General features: G+C 36.5%; 2 protein-coding genes across 2 annotated transcripts in view; one reads left to right on the top strand and one right to left on the bottom strand.

The window, feature by feature from the left end:
- Nucleotides 1–21,256, top strand: part of LOC127448416 (ceramide synthase 6-like) — a 427,716-nt gene that overhangs the window by 186,078 nt on the left and 220,382 nt on the right. The gene's annotated exons all lie outside the window — the stretch shown is intronic.
- The window catches only part of LOC127448043 (low-density lipoprotein receptor-related protein 2-like), a 124,436-nt gene that overhangs the window by 75,627 nt on the left and 27,553 nt on the right, over nt 1–21,256 (bottom strand). The window contains exons 19-33 of the mRNA XM_051710302.1: nt 19,778–20,059; nt 19,336–19,575; nt 19,078–19,197; nt 18,796–18,912; nt 16,593–16,973; nt 15,468–15,482; nt 13,446–13,694; nt 8,474–8,685; nt 7,663–7,847; nt 7,128–7,356; nt 6,646–6,823; nt 4,631–4,765; nt 3,873–4,039; nt 2,713–2,856; nt 46–155 (exon numbers count right to left, since the gene is read on the bottom strand). Of these exons, the coding sequence (XP_051566262.1) occupies nt 46–155; nt 2,713–2,856; nt 3,873–4,039; nt 4,631–4,765; nt 6,646–6,823; nt 7,128–7,356; nt 7,663–7,847; nt 8,474–8,685; nt 13,446–13,694; nt 15,468–15,482; nt 16,593–16,973; nt 18,796–18,912; nt 19,078–19,197; nt 19,336–19,575; nt 19,778–20,059 (2,764 nt within the window). The remainder of the gene's footprint in view (nt 1–45; nt 156–2,712; nt 2,857–3,872; nt 4,040–4,630; nt 4,766–6,645; nt 6,824–7,127; nt 7,357–7,662; nt 7,848–8,473; nt 8,686–13,445; nt 13,695–15,467; nt 15,483–16,592; nt 16,974–18,795; nt 18,913–19,077; nt 19,198–19,335; nt 19,576–19,777; nt 20,060–21,256) is intronic.

The following is a 21,256-nucleotide window of genomic DNA, read 5'->3' as shown; positions in this document are numbered from 1 at the left end:
ATATCCTAAGGGCTTAATTCCAGGATTCTGCTAAACAGGGCTTACCCACGTGCTGGGTCCACTGCAATGCCAATTGGAGTTCCTGCACCAGTAGGTGAGCCGTTGTTGGTGATGAGAGATTTTCTATACTGATTTTCTCCTTTTAGCCTGAGAACCTGAAACAAGGATCACATGAGACAAAGAATCCAACAGTAAAGACAGACTTAAAGAAATAGTTTACCCAAAAAATAAATATTTTAAAGCCACATGGAAGCTTTTGGTGTCAGTGCTGACAAACCTGGTTTGTGAAATTTTTTAACTAACGTGCTGAAAATTTGAGAGCTTCGGTGGAGGGGAAGATTACCAGTGAATAACGACTTAAATTTTGCTCTGTTCCTTACACAAAGCTGTTGTATGACTTCAGAAGACTTTGAATAAAGTGTACAAGTCATTTGGACTACTTTTAAGATACTTTAAAGGTGCAATATGTAACAATTTCATGTAATATTCGCCCTTTTTTTTGCCAATGTGTGAACGGCTTGTAACGCAACTTAAAAAATGAGCCCTTCCCGGACTTCCTAGGTTCCCTATCAAAGCCTGTAGACTGATTTTCATGCGAAGGGAGCGGGTCGCTTTTGCCGGGAAAATCCAAAGGATGTGACGTTTATGCACGCTCCCGAGAGCTTTGCCTCAGACAGTAATAGCTTCTCTTCCGCTATTCAACAGCAACAACAAACTGCAACACTAGGTAACGTTATCTTAGAGATGGAATCCAGCAAACGTCCAGCTCCCAGTACAAAACCGACTCCTACACAAACTCTGAGTAAGCCAAAAAAACATTTATCTTCTGAATCCCGTCTGGCTTAGCAGGAACGTGATTGTGGTCGAGCGAAAACTAGAGTGAACATCGGCAGGGCATTTGGTTCCTGGAGGGACCTTTGTTCGGTTTTGGGGATCAAAACTGACCCTGAACTGGCGTTCTTCTTATTGGACAGGTAAGCTTACATAACTGCAAAGCTTGTGAAATATAGTGCCATAAGGATTGATCTGTGTAATTTTAGCTAAACTACAATAACACATTAAATGAATGCTAGACAATGTTCAAGATAATGCAAAAAGACCCATTCATTAGTGTAACGTAACTTGGTTATACAGAAAATATATACATTCTATTATTATCAAACAATAGCGCATCGATATATCAAAATGACTGAATTGTGTCAACATATTTATTTACACTACCGGTCAAAAGTTTTGAAACACTTGACTGAAATGTTTCTCATGATCTTAAAAATCTTTTGATCTGAAGGTGTATGCTTAAATGTTTGAAATTAGTTTTGTAGACAAAAATATAATTGTGCCACCATATTAATTTATTTAATTATAAAACGAAAATTTAATAAAAAAATTGATGAAAATTGATGACTTGGAAAAAAAGAATAAAGAAAAGCAGCCAATAAGTGCCCAACATAGATGGGAACTCCTTCAATACTGTTTAAAAATCATCCCAGGGTGATACCTCAAGAAGTTGGTTGAGAAAATGTCAAGAATACATTTCTGCAAATTCTAGGCAAAGTGTGGCCACTTTGAAGATGCTAAAATATAACACAGTTTTGATTTATTTTGGATTTTGTTTAGTCACAACATAATTCCCATAGTTCCATTTATGTTATTCCATAGTTTTGATGACTTTACTATTATTCTAAAATGTGAAGAAAAAAAATATAATAAAGAATGAGTAAGTGTTTCAAAACCTTTGACCGGTAGTGTATATTTATAATGTATTCTATATTATGTGTATTGTATACTGTGTATTGTATATTATTATTTGTGTATTGTGTTGTGTGTAATTATGTGTATATTAGATATGTAAATTGTGTTGTGTAAATCTGATGTTTATTGTAAATTGGTATATGTCTCATCACTGTCATGACTGCTATGTTGCCCAAGACTTTCACCCACTGTTGCACTTGTGTATATGGTTGTGTGACAATAAAAGTGATTTGATTTGACTTGATTTTGATATTTATAATGTACAGTCTATTTTATAAACTGCTACTGTCATCATCCACCAGATTTAGCTAACATCTATTAATAAAGCTTGCTAGCTAGCTAACGCCGACATAGGCTATCTTATAAATGCAGTCAATGTATCATGCAAAGAAAAGTGATTACTTCAAACTACAGTCTCGCATAGTCAGACCTATATCCACACTTTGTTTTAGCCCTGTTCCAGCACTGGAGAGTCAAATATAATATACAGTCTCAAAGTTTGTAGTAAAACAATCATAACTGTATAATTTTAATTATGCTACCTCATCTGTCAGCATGATGCCAGTGAGTCACGTTGTCTCTTTGTATGTTATGTCATTGTTTTGGTCGATGCTCGCTCGCGTACCTTTGGAGTGTGTGCACGAGCGCGAGCAACAGGTAGCTGGCTGCAGTTCACTTAATGGCCACAAGTGTCATTAATAACAAGGGTTTCTGAAACATACATACTGCACCTTTAATAGTGTGTTTTTGTCCTTTTAGGAGCCTGATGGTATAAATCACCACCCACTTTCATTGTATGGAAAAGAGCTACTTGGACATTTTGCTTTTGTGCTCATAGAAAAAAGGAGAAAAAACAGGTTTGGAACAACACGAGTTTGAGTGAATGATAGTATTTTGGGGCCTGGCTAGGATTGAGAATTAACTATGACATGTTGAAATTAGTTTTGAAGGCTTTCCAACCTCTATAGACTGTGAGGAAGGACTGGAATAGTACAGGTTCTGAGACATCCAGTCTAGAGCCAGCCCAACCGGAGAACCCAAGATGGCCGCAGGGGCAAACTCAGTTCTGTTGGTGCCATCTGACTGCACCCGATGAATCTCCCCCTATGAGGAAAACATAAAAACACTCAGCAACTGAATATGATTTATATACAAAAACCCAAAATTCACCCAAAAATGAAAATTCTATCATGATACCCTCATGTTGTTCAAAACCCATATAACTTACTTTCTTGAATAAAATGTAAAAAGGATATGTAAGGCAGAATGACCATCTTAGTCACCATTCCTTTTCATTGTATGGAAAAAAAAAAAACATTAAATGAAAGTTAATGGTGATTGTGGCTAGCATACTGCTTAACAACTGATTTTGAGGTTGGCTTGAAAAAGCCTTGTCTGAAAATGTAAGGAAAGTTAAAAAACTTAGGTTTTACAGATAGATAGTTGCATGTAGCATGTAGCTAGGCATTGCTAACATGTTTTAGCATGTAGCTAGGAGTTGCTAGCATGTTGCTAACATGTTTATCGTGTAGCTAGGCATGGCTAACATGTCTTACAATGTAGCTAGGTATTGCTGACATGTTTTACCATGTGGCTAGGCATTGCTAGCATGTGTTAGCATGTTCCTAGACATTGCTTACATGTTGCTAACATGTTTGAGCATCTAGCTTGGTGTTACTAGCATGTTGCTAGCATGTTTGAGCATATAGCTAGGCATTGCTAGCATGTTTTAGCATGTAGCTGGGTTTTGCTAGCATGTTTTAGCATGTTACTAGACTGTAACTGCATTGCTAGCATGTTTAAGCATGTAGCTAGGTGTTGCTAGCATGTTGCTAGCATGTTTTAGCATGTTTAAGCATGTAGCTAGGTGTTGCTAGCATGTTGCTAGCATGTTTTAGCATGTAGCTAGGTGTTGCTAGCATGTTGCTTCAATTTCCATATCTTTTGTGTTCCACAGAAGACAGAAAGTCATATGAGTGTGGAACAACATGAGGGTGAATAAATGATGACAGAATTATAATTTTTGGGTATACTACCCATTTAACAAAGAGGGCAAATGGTGATTTAATAATCTGATTACAAAAGATTGGGGTAGCAAATGTTTGTTTTTTATGGTTTACCGGATGTTCCACCCAGTAAATCATCTGCTCTGCATCATCAAAGTCAACGTCATATCCATTCTGCAGCCCGGCGACCGGCACCATGACGTCATTACTCTTGTCGTTTGGATTGAGTGGGATGCCGTAAATGATGCTGTCTTTCACTACCACCAGGAATGGACCCTCCACTGCAACATCACAAGCCATACATAAAACACAATCTATACGTTATGATTATTTGTACAGTATATGTTTTGCTAGCACTGTTGTTTAGGATAAACAGAGTATTTACTCACTGTTTGTCTGGATTAATTATTTAACTCTAACGGAAGAATGCACTTGACAGCACTAACAAAAGATGAAACCTGAGCGCGGTTGTGTGTTTGCCCTAAGGAGAACGTTAAGGACTTCTTAAGACTAAAGGCCTCTTGTGTGCTTTCAGCCGAATCTGTCTGCTGAGCTAAGGTTTTTTATAATAGTAAATGTTCGAAAGGAGCTTACTTAGTATATGGGTTGCTGTTGACAAGTTTTCATTGCCCTGAAATCTATATCCAATTTATCAGGCGACTACTTCAATGAGAAGCAGATTAGATGGAATGGAGCCAGAATTAAAAGGGATAAGTTCATTATGAAATACAGCCTGTTTAAAAACAACTAAAAGTAGAAATAGACTGTAATTCATTCAATCCTTGGCATATATTTTAAGTCCTCCAAGACAGCACCACTTGTCTACATTAAAAAGTCAGAGGTCATTTCCTATATGTGGGTGTATGTGCTACCTCTAACACATGTGAACTGGTCTGCAGCGAGGGTCCAGCCGGACGGACAGGCACAGGAATAAAACCTGGGGCCACATGCTGACAGCAGGCAGATATGGGTACAGGGGCTCAAATGGGGATCACAGGGATTATAACCTGCAAAAAGACCATAAAGAAACCTTCAGTAATTCAATAATTGACCCTCTTTACTTTCTTAAAGGTAACGTGTGTAATGTCTGTGCCACTAGTGTCACCAAATGGAAATGTAAAAATATGGCCCAGTCAATTCCTAATGGTTCCTTCCTACATTTTTTGTTAAATGTCCTGTTTCACTCAGAAATATGTTGCATTACATACAGTAAGTAAAATGAAATATACAGTGGATCTTCTAGCACTTTATATCTCTCAGTTTAAATGTTGGCTGATAGATTGTGTGTAGCATTTCTCAACCCGATTCTTTATTATACATACATGGTTCCCACTTTTTCCAAGACATTATTTTACAGGACATTTCTAGCGCATTTTGTGTGACCAACACCTGTTGCTTTTTGGTTTTTGGTATAGCTAGGCATCACAGCCAAGCCAATAACTGTGTGAATTATTGCTACAATGTAGATTTTTTTTTTTTTAAAGTAATGGTTTCGTAGAGTTCAAGTTTGCAAATTGGATTGCTCCCAGCCCTTTATGAATTGATTACATATTTATGTTTGAAAAGCCATATATTTCGTTCAAAAAGGTGTATATAACATATAACTTTGGTATTCAGCTGTTTGCAGAGTTGGTCATTCTACTTTGCAAATATGCAAGAAAATGAATTAATTAGAAATAAAAAATAAATTATTTTCATAGATTAGATTATCAAGACCTTTTATGCACTACAAAAAGTACTATGTTTTTATTGTGATATACATAATTTTATGTCAACAGTGTTCCTCAAGTATTATCGCTTTAAATCTTTAAAAGAAAAAAATGACTAAAAATTATTCAATATTTTTGAAAAAGCATTTCCAATGATACCATGTGCTCAGTAGTTCTATGCCCCCTATGTTGAGTAAAGACCCAAAATTTCAAAAAGTTAATAATGTTACAGGTCAACAATGTTACTCAGTAAAGTAAAATAGAGGACAATAGGTAACACAGTTGATATTTTAGGCACATTCTACAGACATTGAGAGGCATTTAAAATATTCAATTTAAAAATATACAATTTGTAAAATAACATTTAAAGGAGGTAATGAACATTAGCTTAGCAGTCATTTGGAACATTTTAAAATCATGTTTGGTTCAGTAAACTTAAAACAATGTTTTGATGAAATAATAAATAAAAATGAGCATTGTCATAATTGTAACCTGTGAAATATTATCCTTTGCTCATTTTGCTACTGTACTTATGTTCATATGTTCTTATGTGTTACCTGTGTCAATCATTTTTCTGTATGGTCAACTATGTTACCGTGAGTTTTTACATAAAAAAAAAAATAAAAAAAAACTCAGTTGCCTCCTGTACAGTAATGCATAGTGTCAAGTGACTTCCGGAAATGTGTTTTGTCCCTCTTGAAAATATCATTCCAAAACAGCGCATTTAAATTTGACTTGCTTGAGAGCATGCAATGACCATTGAGTTATATTTGTAAAACTAGAGAGGTATTATCAATCTAAATATTTTTTCATTAAAGTGTTAAAGATCACAATTGTTGCTTTTTGTGAGTGGTCACATAATCTATCAAATCAGGTTGCTATGTAAATTCTTGATATTTTCCAAAAGTGTACAAAATTACTTAATTTGTCAGTAACAGAGTTGACAAATTAAGCCGATAACATCATGCTTTTTAAGAAAAATATCCAAAATGAGGCTACCCTGAGTTTGCCAAATATCAATTATATTGAATTTTTAGGGTGCTTTATAAAAAGATCATATTTGTATTTTGGGGAAAACTTTTTACGTTTTTATTCTCACTATCAAATGACAAATGTACCCCTAATTTTAGAATGACCCAGCTGTAAACTGTGTAGCTGTTGCAAACATAAGTTTGTACCTGCAGGCTGTCGGGCAGGGTGGACCGCCACCAGGCCCATGGGCTGGGGCAGATTGTACAGCATCACTGTCTGGTTCTGTCCGTGCCACTTGTTGGCCCGGACCACACGGTTGATGTATCTGTCGGTCCAATAGACAAAATCCTCAAAAATCGTAATTGCGTGGGGGTGTTGCAGTACCTTTTCATTGAGAAACAAGAGGTGTTTTATTTAACTCATATTTGTATACATTAAAAAAAGAAAATACATTTTTAAGTATTTAGACCAGAAACACTCAAGTAAGCAGATGTGCAATTTGGCCAATGCATTGCATGTAGCAAAAAACAAATGTAGCCCTAATGTAATTCATTACTTCGATCCCCCAAACAACCTTTGATTGAGAATCACACTTGCTTATTGACTGCATTTACACACAGCACCCCTATCACATTCATAAATGGCAACTTCACAAGTAAATAAAAGCTCAGAACAAAAATTGTCTCACCAAATCACTAGCTAACACTTGTTTCCGGTTCTTGCCATCGTAATCGCAGTAATCGATAAAGTCTAGGTAAGCATCAGCAAAGTACAGCAGATTGTTGGGGTAGTCGATAGTCAAGCCATTGGGCCAGTAAAGTTTGTAGCTGATGATTGTGGTCCTTAATTTTCCATCCATGCTGGCTCTCTCAATGCGAGGTTTTCTGCCCCAGTCTGTCCAAAACATCAGGTGTGTGCTGAAATATGAAAAAAGGGCATTTTCCCATTTAATTGTATATAAATGTTAAGAGCTGCAAAGTAAAGTTTATTTTTCCCACTCTAGATTCTATTTTTTTCTGTGGCTGTTTTGTGACTATTTATTCTACGATCTTAGACATTGTGTCAGAAACTAAAGTTGTTGTTTGAAAAAAGGATTACACTGGATTAATCTACAGTTACATGAGTATAGGTAATTTTCCATTAAAGAATAAACAGTATTTCAGTCACATGTCTACCTCTGCGTGGATTATAGAAGGGAAAATCCTTAGAATCATTGTTCTTACTTATTTCTAGGGTCAAGCACAAGACCTCTCGGATTGGTCACATTTTCACTAATCAACACGGTTCTGAGGGACCCGTCCAGTTTGGACACCTCTACGGTCTCCAACACATAGTCTGTCCAGTACAGGTTTCTGCCGACCCAGTCTACAGCGAGACTTTCCGTGACGGTCACTCCACTGTCGAAGATCTGCCAGATAAAAGGATGATGATGAGAAAGTCAAACAAATCATCTTACAATACCTTTTATGTGCAATCAAATGACTAAATTCAGGCATGAAATTCTGAATGGCGCAGGCTGATAGGTTCTTTGAACTTGTTATCTGTAAGCCAATCAGCTCGCTCACGTGTGAAATGTCAAGCCAATCGGCTCACATGGTGTAAGCTGAAAGGTCCTTTGAAGTGTAATTACTGTAGGTAGCCAATCAACTTGCGTTCTCTCTCTTTGCCTAACATTTAAAGGCAGCGCACTGTGAGGGTTTTCTCTGAAACCCACCTCCACCCTAGCTCCACTTTAACATGCTAAATCTTTCTGAGAGCTATCATGACTGAACAACAATCATTTAATCAGTTATGTTATTCAGTCAGTTATGTCTGTTTGAATATAAGAGTTTAAAGTCAGCATGAAACAACTCATTTTACATTATTGGACATAGTATTTCTGAGTTAAACATGATTTTCAATAAGAACATAGGATGGGACTTCTTGGAATAGCATGCACTGATGAATCATGCACAATTGGTCTAGGAATGTGCATTGAGAAGTATATAGGGTCCATTTTGGATTTCATGCTGACATAACGTTGGTGATACTCACCACAGTCTGGTCGCTTCCATTTTTGTGAGCGCTCCATATTCTGTCTTGGGTGGTGTCCGACCAGTAAACACGATCCGTACCCGAGTCGAAATCCACTGCCACGATGTTACGACCGTCCCGGACAAGAGAGCGAATGACGTTTGGCTGTGAGATGATGTCATCTGATATGATCTGATTCCGACTTGCCACTAAGAGCAGCGCCTCCCGAGATCCTGCCAGATTAAGAAAGAAATAGCAAGTTAGGCTGGCGATTAATTGTCATTCACATAATTGCATTTGTCAGTTTAACAGTCTTTTTGTCATTATTGATGATTTACTATGTTGAATGGCATGGTAGGTCCCCCTTTTGCATTAATGACAGCATGCACTCGAACTGGCATGAACAAAACCTGATGACCCATGTTATCCCAGCATGATTTCAGAACAGCATCTTGTGTGCTTCAAAGAAACGAGGAAATCAGACATTTGGTACAAAGGACATGGTCAATGTCTCAAATGTGCATACATTTAATTAGTAACAGAAACAGTGCAGAATCATAATGTATTTTTCAGTTTTAACCTTGTGAGACCCCGCGTCCACATGTGTGGATGTTGTATTTTGGCTTTGCTATACGCAACACATCATTTAAATTAATTTAAACAGACTGAACACTGTTCACAAGACTCTACACTGTCATTTAAGGGTTAAACTTCTGGCGCACCACGTCACGTGATACAACAGCATGACGTCGATTTCCGTGAAGCGCTACTACAGGTGCAGTGCCAACACAAGTGTGTCTGGTAAGAAACTTGTTTAAGGTTTTTAATTGAAACATGTTTGGTTGTAAAGAGTAGCGTCTCTAGTTTCTTTTGATATGCCGCATATTCCACATATGTGGAAATTAGGACCGTATTCCCTCAGAAGTTGAAAAAACATGTTAGTTATTTTGAATAATTTTCAACATTAATACATCTGTGGGTCATTTTGCTTAATTTTAATATAAATTGTGTTATATTTTATTTTGTTATCACTGTACAATATGGTTCTATTCACTAACATTAGTAAATGCATTCCTATATATTTACTGTGCATTTTCACATTGAGAATCAATGGGTTTATCCAAAAGCTGAAAAATGTTTGCTTTCAGAGGCTTTATATGGAGTTAGGATGAAAATAAAGTACATTTCGAACTGTTCTAAGATCAGCGCAGACAGACAGCACACTGGAGGTTAAGTCATTCACTAAACAGGGAGCAAGGGTGCATCCTATAGCTTTCTTTGCAGCCAAGTGCATTCACTCCAAAAATCTGAACGAAAGTTCAGTTTCAGGCTGAAGAAATCAGCTGTAATGTCTTTAACATCTCAAAAACATGAATAACCAACACTCCTGGAAACATAATAAACAATTTGATAAAAAAATAAAAAATAAATAAAAAATGTGATTTTCTATAGCTTGGTATTATTTAAAATTTCACAACTTAGTCCTGCTGTCCACATATGTGGACATACATTTTTAGGAAAACTATTTGCTCTAGATTTAAAAAAAACAAACATTTTTTTTTGTTGTTGCTTGTTTATTAGGTGCTACTAGTTATAAATCAAAAAGGGAAACGGAAAATGCACAAAGCAGTCATGCTACGGTCTCAGGAGGTTAAATGAAAACGTCCAAGATTTTCAATGTGTTCTCAGACTTGTGGACCCCACCATATATAAATATAATAATAAGCGGTTTGTGGGTTTTTGTATATGCTTAACATTCTCATATTTGGATGGCAATATGTTTTGGAATTTAAACCACACAATGATCACGGTTACTTCAAATAATCACAATTAGGTGATTATGTAATAACCGCAACAAGTCTAGAAATGAATTCAAACTTTCTTCATGTAACAGCTCTCAAGTATAAAACTATGCAAGGCATATCTGACATGGCCAAACAGCAGGATAAAACACAGTTCTGTTGTAAAGCAACATTTAGATAGAAGGAAAAGTATATCGGATGACAGCATTTTCAACAGGTTATCTCAAGGGAATGGGCTTTTGTCAGCAGCAGAGCTCATAAACTAGCCTTTGTTTGGTGCTTACATCCTAATTACCCCCATAAGAATGTTTGTGATTGACATGTATGTTATTTGTCTATTCTGTGGTAATCCGAGACGCTGCACTAGACACTGCTGAGTGGGTCCAGTTGGCCCTTGGAGACCAAGCCATGGCTCCACTTCACTAATATCTGTCTTACTACTGTCAGAGATAGGACTCTCACAATATCTTAAACACATTTATGATATTATACCAAGTTAAGTATCACGATACCTATTATGTTGTTAGGATGTGCTGTTCTTCACAGGGAATGTGGTAGGTGTTCTGTTTTCATATTAACTCTTTACAGTTTACAATAAAATTATAAAATATTGTAACTATATTGAATATTGTATTATTATTAATATTCTAGGAAATTGATCTCCTATATCAACATTTGCTGAGAAAAGCCATGATATTTTGTGGCAGAACAAAAGCATTGAATAGCCATTACAAAAAGTGGCCTTAAGTCAGTACTATATTGTTTGTTTTATTTCCATATCACTGAACACAACTCTATCACTAACCTACAGCAATCCATTTTGTAATTGAGATTAACAATCTGGCTAGGGGTCGTTCACACAAGAAGCATTGAAGCTGAAGTTTTCAGTTTTCTGTTTAGTAATACAGCGACTGATTGATGCAGAATTAATCACACTTAAATCAACATGTTAAAGTGACAGCCCTTAGTGTTTTGTTCATTATGTAAAACAATTGCAGTGATAACTTTGATCAGGGTTCCCACCTTTGTTGACCAATGAATTTACATGACTTTTCCAGTCATTTGTGATTTTTGTAAACCAATTTTTAAATCATTTTGATTAAGACTGATTCGCTAATGAATCGTTTAGACTGATTTGTAAACCATTTCACCTAATTAACTGACAAGAACCAACTCAAAAGGAGCATTCGCTCACAAACCAAACATCACTATGGTTTGCGAGCAAGTTCTTCTCTGCACAAGCTCTAGCCAACAGCAATATTTAGGTAATGAAATGTTGTAAAAGAAGACCATAACTAGAAAAATGCATATTTACTACAGAAATTTCTATGACTTGAAGGAATATTCTGGGTTTAATACAAGTTAAGCTCAATTGACAGCATTTGTGACATGATGTTGATTAGCACAAAACAAATTTTCGACCGGTCCCTCTTTTTCTTTTAAAAAAAGCAAAAAACATGGGTTACAGTGAGGCACTTACAATGGAAGTGAATGGGGCCAATTTTTGGAGGGTTTAAAGGCAGAAATTGGAATCTTATAAATTCATAAAAGCACTTACATTAATTTCTTTTTAAAAATCATAGTTTTTGCAGACGTTTTAGGGTTTACGGTGTTATGTCGTCATGGCAACAAAGTTGTGAAACTAGATATAACTTAAAGGAATGTTCCGGATTCAATACAAGTTAAGCTCAATCGACAGCATTTGTGGCATAAAGTTGATTACCACAAAAATGTATTTCGACGTATCCCTCCTTACAAAAATAACTAAAACTGAGTTACAGTGAGGCACTTACAATGGAAGTGAGTGGGGACAAATTTTGGAGGGTTTTAAGGCAGAAATGTGAAGCTTATAATTTTATAAAAGCACTAGCATTCATTCTTCTGTTAAAACATGTATTATTTGAGCTGTTAAGTTGTTTAAATTGTCATTTTTACAGTCAATTTAAGGTTTTAGGTTTTGTTGACATTGCATCATCATGGCAATGAAGTTGTAAAATTGGCTATAACTTTACACAGAAAAAATTAGTAAGTGATTTTAACTCACTAAAATCATGTTTATATGCATATTGTTTATGTCTTGTTGCTATACTTTTGAAAATAATTTTAACGAAAAAAGAAATTGGCCATTGTAAGTGCCTCACTGTAACCCAGATTTTTTGCTTTTTTTTTTTTTTAAAGAAAAGGAGTCAAAATTCATTTTTGCAGTAATCAATAATATGCCACAAATGCTTTCGATTGAGCTTAACTTGTATTGAACCCGGAATATTACTTTAACACAGAAAATGATAGTAAGTGATTTCATCACACTAAAATCATGTTAACACACATTTTGTTTACGTCTTGTGGCTATACTTCTGAAACAGTGAATATTTTTATGTTTACTGATTGGCCCCAATCACATCCGTTGCAAGTGCCTCACTGTAACCCAGATTTATTTATTTTTTAAGGAGGGACAGGTCAAAATGTATGCCCCAAATAGCGCCAATTGAGCTTAACTTGTACTGAACCCGGAATATTCTTTGAAGACTTTGCTAATTTTCATGCCTTTTCCAGGCCTGGAAAACACAATTTTAAAATTCCATAATATTTCCAGTGTAATACCTCAACCCATGAACAGTTCATCCCTCCACCAGAGGGAGCTGTCACCTGAGTTTTAGTGGCACTTCCTGTTTGTAGCTTTATAAGCCATGTGCTTCACTGAACATGTTGTGAAGTATTGCCAGTTTACCCTGTCTTACTGAGTGGTTTTCCATTGCCACTGTTTCTTGATTCATGTTATGACCATTGCCTGTTTTTCTGGATTTACTGCTTTTTGGATAACCCTTTGTTTTGTTTGCCTGGTTGGACTGTCTATATGGTTTATTGGATTTATCTGCCTGCTTTACGACTACGTCTCTCTGCTTGCTGTTTTGGATTGTTCGCTAGTGTCTCTTTTAATAAACTCCCTGCACATGGATCCTAACACAGTCTCCATGGCCAGTTCGTTACATCCAGTTTTTCCTTGAGCGTGGGAGGCAAGTCTGATTAAAAGTTTGGTGGAGCGAATGATATTAGTATCGATACTATTGTTTTTATTATTCTACCTTTGAAGAATTGTTAGCACTACCAGTATGTTAAGCCTTGGGTACCACGATACTTCCGTGGTACCGGTATACCATTCAGATCACATAGCTCACTAGAGTCACACAAACCTGATGCTTTGCAGGTGCGACCATCCGCCTCTAATGTGTATCCATCCTGACAATGGCAACGGAAGGATCCTCTCTCATTGAAACAGCGCTGGCTGCAGACACCTGGAGGATGACATTCATCGATGTCCTCGCATGTTTTTGAGTCATTACACAGCTGGTAGCCCATTGGACACGTGCATTGGGCCCCTAACGGTCCCTGGATGCAGCTATGCGTGCAGCCAGCATTATTATCAGAACAGCTCTCCTGATCTATGAAGAAGTGAAAAGGCAGAGGTAAATTCCAGTGGTAAGATTGATGAGAAAAGCCTGCATGGAGACAAATGGCATTCTGGAAGCATGCTAAGCACAACATTTAAGGGGTCACTGGATGCTTAAATGGATAGTTCACCCAAAAATGAAAATTCTCTCATCATTGACTCACCCTCATGCCATCCCATGTGTGTATGACTTTCTTCAGCAGAATACAACGGAAGAAAAATAGAAAAATATCTCAGCTCAGAAGGTCCTTAAAATGCAAGTGAGTGGTGACTTCTCTTTTGAAGCTCCAAAAATCACAGACAATCAGCAGAAACATCATCCATACGACTCCAGCGGTTAAATTAGTGTCTTCTAAAGCAATACGATCACTTTTGGTGTGAAAAAGTGTGCATGTGACGTAATTGCGTTGGCATGTGAGAACTGATGCACGTGCGACACACCCGGAAGAGCAGTGCTGTTTACAACTGAGGAGGAGGAATGCTGTACAGAAGCTTCGTTGGTTTTGGTTTAGATCTGTATTTGTTTCTGCTTGTTTACTCACAATGGTATGTTTACGTGCTTATCCTGGATGATTCAACCGATAGAAAAACGTGAGATTACGTCCATAACATGCCAACGTGAATGCGTCACACGAGAGACCGTGTGAACCCCACCCTCTTGTGAATGCACATGCTGCTGACAGGAAGCAATGGTTTATAGTTAAATAGTACTTAAATATTGATCTTGTTCACACCAAAAGCAATCGTTTCGCTTTAGCAGACATTAATTTAACAGCTGGAGTCGTATGGATGACATTTATGCTGACTGTCTGTGATTATTGGTGCTTCAAAGGTCTGATCATCATCCACTTGCATCTTATTTTTCTATTTTTCTTCAAATGTGTTCTCCTGAAGAAAGTCATATACATCTGGGATGGCATCATTTTTGGATGAACTATCCCTTTAATAGGGCTGGGCGATATAACTGTAAATTAACTTGATATTTTTCAGCTTTTTGACGATGCTTGATATACGTGTCGATATTTATGTATTTGCTCTGAAATGGCTTAAAAGACCATTTTTCAATCAGAGGAATCATCATTTCAATCAAACAGCCATTGCAGACAAATTCAAAATACAGTAAAATGACTAATTTAGTTGAAAATAACGTTTTCATAATCAAGCTTTCAGTACTGTTTTTTTACTAAATTAACACAAGAATCCTGTTTACTCATTTTCATTTAAATGCTTTTTATGACATTGTCATTAAAAGTAATATTTACGTACATATACCTGTATTTTTGCTTAAACATTTTAATGTATGATAAATACCACACTGAGATTTCTGTCTTGATTTAACTGAAACAGACAGTTTGAACTGATTCAAGGAAATTAATTGAACTTAGTATTTAGGAAACTTAAAGCTAAAATACACTGCACATTAAAAATTATTGCAACATTCATAATGTTACTTAATTTTACATTGGCAGCAAAACTGTTGCCAATATATTGTGAATATTCTACATATCGCCAAGCCCTAATGCTTACTAAATTTCTATTTTGGAAAATAGCTACTTCTGTGGATGCGTACTATTTCTTTAGACTAACACATTCAAAATGAGGTCTACATTCTACTTCTCTATAATCTATAAAGTTAAACAAAGACAATGTTGCCATATTTAGACATCAAGACACTCTGACCACAATTGGATGGTTAGTGAGGATAGCCAGGCACACACTGGGATAGATTAGTGTACATGCAAAGGATTTTGTGTGATTAGCCTACCTGGTAAGGGCTCATCTGTGAGCAGAGGGGGCAACATGGAAAGGAAATCACAAATCACTTCAATGTTATATTACATTTTGGCTGACCACAGGCATGATTTGACACACAGGATTTCTAACACGGACGGCATACTGAAAACTCAAAATGTCATATATTGCAATCACCTAACTAACTATGTAGCCAGAATTATCTCTAAAAGAATACATTTACAAAAAAGAATTCAGAAATGCACAGCACAATTCCCATTCACAAAATGCAATTCATAAATTCAAAAATACAATTATGTCACAAAGCACAAAAGCACAAATATTTCCCCAATTGCCCACACAAATACTTCTCACTTAAAAAAATTCAAAATGTTTTTACAAATACATATCTATCAAGTTTATTTATTTTTTTAGGAAGTCTTCTTTAGCCAATCACATTGATCTTTTAATCCACCAATCACAACACACCTTGCTGAACTCTGGTATATATCGCCTGTCATTAACCATGAACACTGTTTAATTAACTGTCAAACACCATCATTGTAGATTTTCAACCATGAAAATGTGGGATTGGTCTTCAGAATAAAAAATGTTAGTTCCTCTTTAAGAACAACAATGGCTCCCATTTTTAGAAGCCACATTCAATCTTCTCTAGTATTTATCCATTTCAAACAAATATTCCAACTGATGACTGTTGCTGTGGACATGTTGCTGAGCTAACAACACAATACTCAAGTACAAAAATACATAATATGCACAGATATTTGGTTCAGTTTTCATTATATTATAATCACATAGTTAGAAATAGATACAGTTGTGATGCTGCCTTAGATGTCGAAAAGTAGTAGTTATAATTATTCTGCCTGCATTTTTGATCAACCTTTGCATCAGGAGCACACATATGATGCTCTAAAATGCTTCCGACATTGGCAGTTCAGCAGGTTTTGAAACAGAGCCAAAGGTGTTAACTGATAAGAATGATCACAAGGAATTAATTGGCTAAAGATACTTATTACTTACTGTAATAACAGTACAGAATAACAAGCTGTTTATCTAAACAAGATCTACTTATTATTGTAGATATTTCATATTTGGATTGTTTCTGTAAAACATATGGTACAGAGAAGGCAAGACTTACTGCAGAGAGGTGATTCGTCCTCCCCGTTGGGACAGTCTGCCATGTTGTCACACACCCTGCTGAGGTTCACACACACACTGTGACCAGGGCACTGCCACTGCCAGCTGGGACAACGGAATGGTGGCGTGGGGCAGTCACGCTCATCGCTGCCATCATGACAGTCGTTATCTCCATCGCATGTCCAGCCATGGAAAACACAGTTGCCATTATCGCAGCGGAACTGTGAGGAGGGGCATGTCCGTGGTGGGCACGCATGGTGTTCGTCAGAACCATCTTCACAGTCGGGGTGCCCGTCACATTCCCACGTAGAAGGCACACAGCTGCCGTCAGACTGGCACTGAAACTCACTCTCATGGTGACACATGCCTGGTGGCCTAGTAGCTGGAAGGGTCAAATGTCATGCCAATTTAATAAGATAAACGTTCAAGCATAATACATTGGGTTTCCTGAAGTTATATAAATAAATAGATAAATAGAACAAAAAATATCCCTTATGGGTGAATCTCACAAAGCATGTTTGGGTCATATTTTTTGCATTGTGACATTATTTTCAATACAATAAAAGCAAAAATGTTCACTTTAAATTAAAAAAAACACACATGTATATTGTTAGTCCCTGGATGTATTTTAACTGTATTTTTATTTGTGATAATTTGTAAAAAAAAAAAAAAAATCTAGATTGTAAAAAAAAATTATATTTACTTTAATACATTATAAAAAACACGTGAGAAAAAAGTAAAAAAAAAAAAAAAAGAAAAATGTCAACAAAACTTTTGAATGCATTACTGTAATGAGAATTTGAGTGGGAGAATTAGTTTAACTGTCATGAAAATAACATTAAAATGCATAAAAAAAATTATTTATGCAAGATAACTTCTTATTTCTTTTCTTTTGCTTTTGGGGTGAAATGTGACATGGGCATGTTTTTGTGAGATACACCAACAGGCATACTTATTTTTGTTTTGTTTTTAAATACATTTACACATTCATTTCTTCTCAAAAAATATAATGGAAGTTCCTAGACAAGGTTCTTTTATTACTTTACAATGGGAGACTAAATTACAAACTGTTGTGAAATAATGAACCTTGTCTAGAGACATTTTAAGGGCGTTTTCAGACCTGTAGACCGTTTGCTTAGTTCCGAAACGGGGACTAAATTGTTACAATGTTGCATTTTCTTTATGGTTCGATTCGCTTTCACAAGGAAACATTTCAAAATGGATCACAACTATGCCAATAAAAGTCACATGTGAGCAAGTTGTCCCCTTACTGGTCACTATGTTTGTTTGCTGTTCCAGGATTAAGCTCATCCATTGATATACCGGTTAAAATGATATGCCTGTAAAAAATTTTTTTGTATTTTCGAGCGTCGCCAGTTGTTGTGCTCCAAATACAAATGATCCATCACTCAGATGTATATGAGTTGTAAAGTTTCCGTCATAGTTATTTTTATCAGTCATTAGTTGATTTTGCATGATTTCTCCATTGAAACGTGCCTGTTCTCACAGATCTCTCTCTCCCTCTCTCGCACATACACACGCGCACACACACACACACACACACACACACACACACACACACACACAGAAACAACATAGTAAAGCTGCTTAAAAATGTTTTTTATTTGTCAAAAAGTTGCTAATGCCATCCTACCCATGTTCTGCCACTATCCAAAAGAGATAAACGATCGTACTAAATTTACCCCAGGAATTATAAAACAGCTCCTATTTTAAATGTGCAATTATATCTAATATAGTTGCCAAAAGGCTATATCTACATTTTGATGATGAATTACAGAGAAGTGCTGATCTACAGATGTCTTCTCCAAAGATCCCTCAGTTATGTTCATGGTTTTTATAGGGGTATTGTTTGGTTCGTTGGTCCGTTGGGTCGGTTTGCATTCTCACCACAAGCAAACCGCTCCAGAGTTCGTTTGCAATCGGTCCAAAATTGTTTTGGTGCGAATCTGAGTGTGAATGCCGTATTCATATATGCCTAAACGAACCAAACCAAGGGAGAAAACGCACCAGGTTCTGAAACAAACGCCCCAAACAATCCAGGTGTGAAAACACCCTAAGAGTGCTGATGGTTTTTTAGCCTTAGCACCTGAACTTGCTGAGCGAGCGCAGTGACAACTTTTGTTTGAATGCAATTTCTTAAACAATCATCATAATTCTTAAAAAATGTATTTGTTTATACTTACAACATCCAGATTCATCTGAGCGGTCATTACAGTCAAACACACCATCACATCGGTAGTATGAGTTGACACACTGATGCCCGTTAGCACACTTAAACTCATAGGCTGTGCAGTTGTACGCTGATGATGAACAAGAATCACTCAGACCGTGAAAAACAAGTCCAAAACTAAAAATGTCTGTATAATCTGATCTGAACTTTCCTAACCTGACACTTTACTGGATTATTGCTACAATGCTAAGCTAACCAATACTGCTGAGGTTAACAGCATTTAAAGAACTCTTACCACAGCCCTGTTCATCAGCTCCATCTGCACAATCTCTGTCTCCATCACACACATAATTTGGGTCGATGCAACGATGGTCCAGGCACTGGAACTGGCCAGCGTGGCATGTGCCGATTGAATCTAACAATCAAAATATCAGATCATGGAATTTTCATAAAAAAATTAAATTCATTTCCATGAAACAAGAAGATCTATTAACAATTTTTTGCAAAATCCAAAATGATTCTATATTATGATTAACACTGCCAAAGGCCTCACCGCAGTTGTTCTCATCCGATCCATCTCCACAGTCATTGTCAGTGTCACACAGCCATGTGCGGGGGATGCAACGATGGTTGGCACAGCTGAACTGGTTTGCCTGGCAAGTGCCAGGGGTCTGGGTGGGACAGTCCCGCTCATCACTGCCATCAAAACAGTCATTGTGCCTGTCGCAGCGCCAGCTTCTGGGCACACAGCGCTGATTGGCACAGGTGAAGGTAGTGGGCGAACATGTGTTATCTATGAGGCAGCAGAGAGGAAAATTTTTGGATTTACAATATAGTTCATTTTAAGGTTTTAATTGAAGTTCAGAAACTGGAGGACAGAATTCTGCTTTTCACACATGTGCAGAAAAAATCACTAAAAAGTTGCAGTAGATTTGGTGTAACTGCTTACGAGTAGATTAACATTTGCATGGAATATGGGAAAAAAGTAACATTACTGTTAGCTCCACAGTTGGCCTCGTCACTATTGTCATGACAGTCATCAACACCATCACACTGGTAGCTCTGAGGGACACACTTCCCGTTCGTGCATGAGAAGGAGTTGGAGCCACACTGGAGAGTGGGCGGCTCATTGGACGGATCATCCACACACGTCTGCTGATCGGCTTCCAGCTTCATTCCGTATGGGCAGCCACACACTCGCTGGGAATTTGGTGCAGGAAAACAGAAATGACTGCAGTCTCCATTTGGGTTAGTTTGCCTGCTGCAAAAATTAGATCCTGTTGTGCAAAAAAGCAATGCACATTGAACATTCAAGGCATCACAGATTGATTTAAGGAAAGAAATACGGAAAAAATGCCTTCTCTTCAGGTTGCTTAACGAAAAAAAAAAACTTTTTACAAGTTTAATTGATAGAAATCCACTCTGTAGCTTGGACATGCTTGGCTAAATATATGTTTCTTGTGATCTGAAAAAGCTTTTAAAATAAAGGCTTATGCTAAAAGGAATATTCCGGGTTCAATACAAGTCGAGCTTTGTCAACAGAAATTACGGCATAATGCTGATTAGCACAAAAAATAATTTTTACTTGTCCATCCTTTTCTTAAAAAAAAAAAAAAAAAAAAAATTGTGAGGCACTTACAATGGAAGTGAATGAGGGAAGTTTTAGAGGGTTTAAAGGCAGAAATGTGAAGCTTCTAATTTATAAAAGTATTTACATGAATTCTTCTGTTAAAACTTGTGTATTATGTGAGCTGTAAAGTTGTTAAAATCATTGTTTTTATGGTCATTTTAGGGTTTTAATGTTTACAGCTTTACATTGTCATGGCAACGAAGTTGCAAATTTGGATATAACTTTACTCAGAAAAGGTTATAAGTGATTGTATCACACTAAAATCATGTTAACATGCATATTATTTACATTTTGAGTCTGTCATTTTGAAACAGTGTGTGTTTAAATGTTTATGGATTGGCCCCCATTCTCTTCAATTGTAAGTGCCTCACTGTAACCAAGAGTCTAAATAAAAAATTTTGGTAATCAATATTGTCACAAATGCTGTCGATTGAGCTTAACTTGTACACAGAATATTCCTTTAAATTACAGAAATTAGTTCAATAGACAAATATATTAATTTGTACTTATGTATGAATTTCATTACAAAATAAAAATTCTAAAGTTGATTAGAATGTTGATTATTTCAACTTTAAAATATTTCCTGCTAAGATGCTAAAATATGAGATAGTTTTGACCAACATTTTTGGTCACTACATAATTCCCACATTTCCAAATGTGTTATTCCATAGATTTGATGACTTTACTATTATTCTATAATGAGGAAAATACTAATAAAAAAGAATGAGAAGGTGTTTCCAAACATTAGAGTGGTAGTATATAATTTTGTTAATTGTCCTCTGATTTATTTGTAACCGGTCCTGCTCAACCCACTCTGAACGAGATCCGAACCGGGGTCTCTGAC

This window comes from Myxocyprinus asiaticus, chromosome 11 (genome assembly GCF_019703515.2).
Source record: "Myxocyprinus asiaticus isolate MX2 ecotype Aquarium Trade chromosome 11, UBuf_Myxa_2, whole genome shotgun sequence".
Lineage (NCBI taxonomy): Eukaryota > Metazoa > Chordata > Actinopteri > Cypriniformes > Catostomidae > Myxocyprinus > Myxocyprinus asiaticus.
Note: the sequence above shows the minus strand (reverse complement) of the source record. Positions and strands in the feature narration are given on the sequence as shown.